Here is a 4845-nt window from a genome sequence, read left to right as displayed (position 1 = left end):
AATAATAAATCAAAATATTATTAATATATAGGATTATATAAATTTTTTAGTTTCAATCAGTATAAACTTTTACAAAATACTTCTCACTTTTCAAAATTATAAGCACAAATATATAATTTTTTAATTTATGAAACACAAACACTTTTTCTTAAATTTTGTTACCAAAACCAGACATTTGTATACTCAGTTACTCACTACTCACAGTTCACAACTCACTAGAGATCACAATTCATCACATCCACATATAACTTGTTTCAACCTCCACCACAAAGCACAACCGCACTAAATGCACAAGTCAACTATACAAATGCCTTCTCTAACATTAGATACATAGATCATTGCATTTTTCTAATCTCACTAAGCCCATCCCTTTTATAATAAAATATCGTCTTTTTTTTTTGTGACTAATAAAATATCGTCTTCACAGTTCACATCACTATCTTTAATTAATATATATTTAAAATTAATTTTAATGTATTATAATTTTAAATAACTAAATACATATTTTTTATTTTATTAATTTAAATATAAATTAATTATAATAATAATAATTATATTTTTAGATGAATGTAAAAAATATTTGGTATATTATAACAAGAGAAACGGATAAATAGGTCCCTGACCTTTTGTTCTGCAGACATTTTTGTCCCTAACCATTGAAAAATACTTTTTAAGTCTCTGACCTTCACAAAACTTGGACAAATCAGTCCTTCCGTCTAAATGCCTCCGTCAGGGACTGATCCGTCTTTACCATAAAAGAAAGAAAAAAGTGATTAAAATGTGTTGGTTGGGACTTGGGAGCACATATCTTGGTGCAGACAAATCTCCTTCACCGTCCTTCACTTTATGCATATCTTCATCCCAAAAAAGTCGAAAAATCCGTTCAATTTCACTGTTTTCGTTCCCCATGTAACACAGCAGAATCTTCTGCTCAAGACAAAAGAAAAAACAAGCTCGAAAGATTCTTTTTTCCTTCAGGGCCGAGAGGTATGACATGAACATCAAGCTAGTAAACTGTGTGTGTCACACAATTACGCATCAAAGTTGTTACATTTTTCATTCGTATTTTGATTCTTATAAACTTCAACCCACTCTTTGAACACTGATTGTACTGGGTTTAATTGTTCAGCTCACTTTTACTTTGTTCATGTCTTTGGTTTAATTTGATCATGAATGGTTCATCCTTCACTCACCGTTTCACATAATGAAGTGGGTTTTGCTGTGAAAAGTTTTAATCTTGAGGTGATTCAGAAGGCGATTGAGGGTTTTGAATAATTGGGTATGATTCCTTTTAGTTCTGATTAATAATTTAATCTGAAGATGAATCACTAGCTGGGTGAAGGGTATGCGTCTTGTTGATTATTGTTCGTTTAATTTTTCGTCCTGCTTGGTTTTGTCTGAATTTTTATTTTGTTTGATACTGACTTTTTCTCTGAACCTGAGGAATGTTTTTTGGTTTATCAAGTGGGGTTGTTCTGTTACCCTCTTGTATTAAACACTGAAGAGAAAAATTACAAACATGATGATTCATATTCTTCAGATTCAAGGAATTTGATGCTTGCTAAATTTTGCATAACCTTTATATAGGTCAAAGGAAGATTCTGGTATTTTTTTTTTTAAAATATTCCATACATCATCAACACAAAAGACAACAACACTACTAAGTAGATTCTTTTGACAAGCAAAGGGTTTAGCTTTATTGGCAATGCATTCACTTAAAATATAATATCTGTTTGATTGCATACTGTTGAAAGCTTTCTACTTTGCCATTATGCTACTTAATGCTTCACAAATTTATTATATTTTTTGTAGGGTTGAAATACAAGGATACGTTATGAATATTTTGTAGTTGATAAGATGCTTGGGCATTGCAAAATATTGTCAGTTGCTGTGAGTTATGTATGCTATATCCCCTGCGATTCACACTGAAGAGATGGGTTATGCTATGAGTAGACTGGAGATTGATTCCGACGTCTCCGACGATGGAAGTGCCATTTTTGAAGATTGTACTAGTCAACCGACCAAAAAACCCTTGAACTATTTAGACAATGAGATTTCTCAGCTCACAAAGTTGAAGTCGACGCCTCATCAATTGCTAGGCCAAGTTGGACCCGGAAGGCCTGAGTTGCCTGTTTCACCTGTAAAGTTGCTTGCAGGTCGGGAATCCAATTATTCAGGGCGAGGAAGGTTTTCGTCGGCCGACTGTTGTCATCTTTTAAGCAGATATTTGCCAGTAAATGGTCCCTCACTTATTGACCAGATGGCAAGTCGAGCATATGTCTCGCAGTTTTCAGCCGATGGTTCTCTCTTTGTCGCTGGGTTTCAGGTAAACTAAATTCTTCTTCACACCTTATTTAACTCTTTCGATGCTCCGATATTTTCCTAGTTTATGCTCTGGTTCTTGTTATGTTGTGGAAACTACACAGGAAGGCTTGCTTTATGGTCATATTAGGCATGGTTCTTTGTTGATCTCTTTAAACAAACATAAGGATGCCATTGTTTCAACTTTAATTAAACCAGGGATATTTACTTTGCAGGGAAGCCACATAAGAATATACAATGTGGATGAAGGTTGGAAAGTTAAGAAGAATATTCTAGCCAAAAGTTTGAGATGGACAATAACTGATACATCTCTTTCTCCTGATCAACGCTATCTTGTGAGTTTTCAATTTTCTTTTGTCTATCTTATTGCATGGATAAAATTTATCTAAATCGTTCTGATCTGTTGCTTTCCTCTATGGTTATTTGATATCATGGAGGAAAAGGAAAAGAAAGGAACATGATTTGAGACAGAAGAAAATATAAGGAAATAAATGAACGGTGAAGTGGTGGAGGAGTTATCCCTTCCTTGCAAATGTAAAAGAAGGGAGGCTTTGCTTTCTTTGGTTAATATTACCATCCAAGAGGAAGAGGATGCAAAAATAGTTGGTCTCATCTAAGTAACATTACTCTAAATCCTTTCCCTTCAAACTAGGGACAAATTCCCTTCCTCTAGCACTTTCCCTTCCCTTTCGAAGACGAAAACATCTGCTACACGGAGGCAGGGGTGCTATTGTACATTGTTACTACTGTTGGTCTTTTTCTTATGGCATCTGTACTCTTTGATTTCAGGTTTATGCCAGCATGTCACCTATCGTACACATTGTAAATATTGGATCTTCTGAAACAGAGTCTCTAGCAAATGTTACGGTACTGATGATGAATATTGCCACTATTTGAATTTAAATTGTTCTCCTAATTCCATGAAATCTTCTATTTTCTTGAAAGCTCTAGAATATCACTGTGGACTAGCTATTCGAAAATTGGATCTTTCAAAATGGATGTTTTATGCAAATATTATGTTTTAGTGCCATTATTTTCTATTTGTAATTCATTTCTGAAAATATGCAGGAAATCCATGATGGTTTGGATCTTTCTTCAAGTGATGATGGAGGTTACTCTGTTGGGATATTCACTGTTAAATTCTCAACAGATGGGAGAGAATTAGTTGCAGGAAGCAGTGGTGATTCTATATATGTTTATGATCTTGAAGCAAATAAGCTTTCACTTCGAATTTTAGCTCACACGGTATTGTTTCATGGCACCAACATTATGTTTATTTACCCTCATTTCCCCTGTATTCTGATTTCTGGTTCTATGATCCCAAAATCTAGTCCTCTCGGTCTGTTGTGTATGGTACAATTCATTTTGCATAAAATGAAGGACGATGTTTTATAACATATGTTGTTGAATGGCATGGTGGTTGGCTCATCTATAATATTGGCCATCCTTTTACATTAGTGCTTGTGAAGCTCTATTTGAAAGCTTGTCTTTGTTCATATATTTGTTAAAAGAAGTCAAAAGTGTATGAATATCTTTCAAGGATGTTGCTAGAATTTCCTGTCCCACAAGAGACACTGTTTTCTTCCTAGCCTTTGTTTGAACTCACTATTCTATGACTACTATGCTTTGTTATACACAAGATGTGGTCTTTTGATAAGAAGCTTTGTAATATTAAATACTGATTACTAGTTTAATGAGAACTTTCCAAAATTAATTTACTAAAAGTTGTACAATCTGGTCTTTGATAGAAGAAGAATAAAGGGGTCATGTACTTATGTGGCTTCTAGTTGGCCTGGAATATTAATCAGTGGATCTAACATTTTTTTTCTTCAGTCAGATGTGAACACCGTATGCTTTGCTGATGAAGCTAGCCATCTTATTTACTCCGGTAGTGATGATACTTTTTGCAAGGTATGTTCTGCACAATAACTGCAACATGGATTCTGTTAAGATTTATGTCCCATTTTCCTGCATCTCGGTAACTGCTGTTTTACATGTGAAGTCTTTGTTATTACTCGATACTCATCATTGGTTTTTACTGAATAGTTTCTTAACTCTTGTATTTGGCACTTAAATTGGAATGCAACCTTAGCAATTTTGCCCTTTCTCCCTGTTCTATTGTCAAGGACACATTCTGACTTGCAAATTTGTGTAGGTATGGGATCGGCGTTGCTTAAATTCTAGAGGTAAGCCCGCAGGGGTCCTCATGGGCCACCTCGAGGGGATCACATTTATCGATAGCCGTGGGGATGGGCGTTATTTCATTTCAAATGGTAAAGATCAGACCATCAAACTTTGGGATATACGCAAAATGTCATCCAATGTTACGTGGTATGCTCATTTTAGCTTCCAATATCTTTCTAATGGTTCATGTTTCTTAACTTTGATACTTGATTGCATACATTTGATCCAAAAGTTACAAGATATGCAGTGTTTTATATATAGATAATGACATTTCTCTTGTAGTATTTCCCCACCCCCCCCCCCCCCTATTTTTCCTTTACAGAGATCATACAAAGTGAA

The 4845-nt window shown here is 34.7% G+C and overlaps 1 protein-coding gene across 2 annotated transcripts in view; it reads left to right on the top strand.

Moving 5' to 3' along the window:
* Positions 765-4845, top strand: part of LOC107645378 (LEC14B protein) — a 5396-nt gene continuing 1315 nt past the window's right edge. Inside the window, exons 1-7 of one of the 2 annotated variants that reach the window (XM_016349388.2) lie at positions 765-987; positions 1813-2326; positions 2538-2657; positions 3112-3189; positions 3391-3567; positions 4156-4233; positions 4478-4653. In XM_016349388.2, coding sequence (XP_016204874.1) covers positions 1898-2326; positions 2538-2657; positions 3112-3189; positions 3391-3567; positions 4156-4233; positions 4478-4653 — 1058 coding nt within the window. In that variant the 5' untranslated portion in view covers positions 765-987; positions 1813-1897. Of the gene's footprint in view, positions 988-1204; positions 1280-1812; positions 2327-2537; positions 2658-3111; positions 3190-3390; positions 3568-4155; positions 4234-4477; positions 4654-4845 lie in introns of those variants that run through there. The other variant, XM_016349390.2, reaches the window with a different exon arrangement.

Source organism: Arachis ipaensis, chromosome B06, assembly GCF_000816755.2.
Source record: "Arachis ipaensis cultivar K30076 chromosome B06, Araip1.1, whole genome shotgun sequence".
In the NCBI taxonomy this organism is placed as follows: domain Eukaryota; kingdom Viridiplantae; phylum Streptophyta; class Magnoliopsida; order Fabales; family Fabaceae; genus Arachis; species Arachis ipaensis.
The sequence above is the reverse complement of the archived record's forward strand: the minus strand, read 5'-3'. Positions and strand labels throughout refer to the sequence as shown.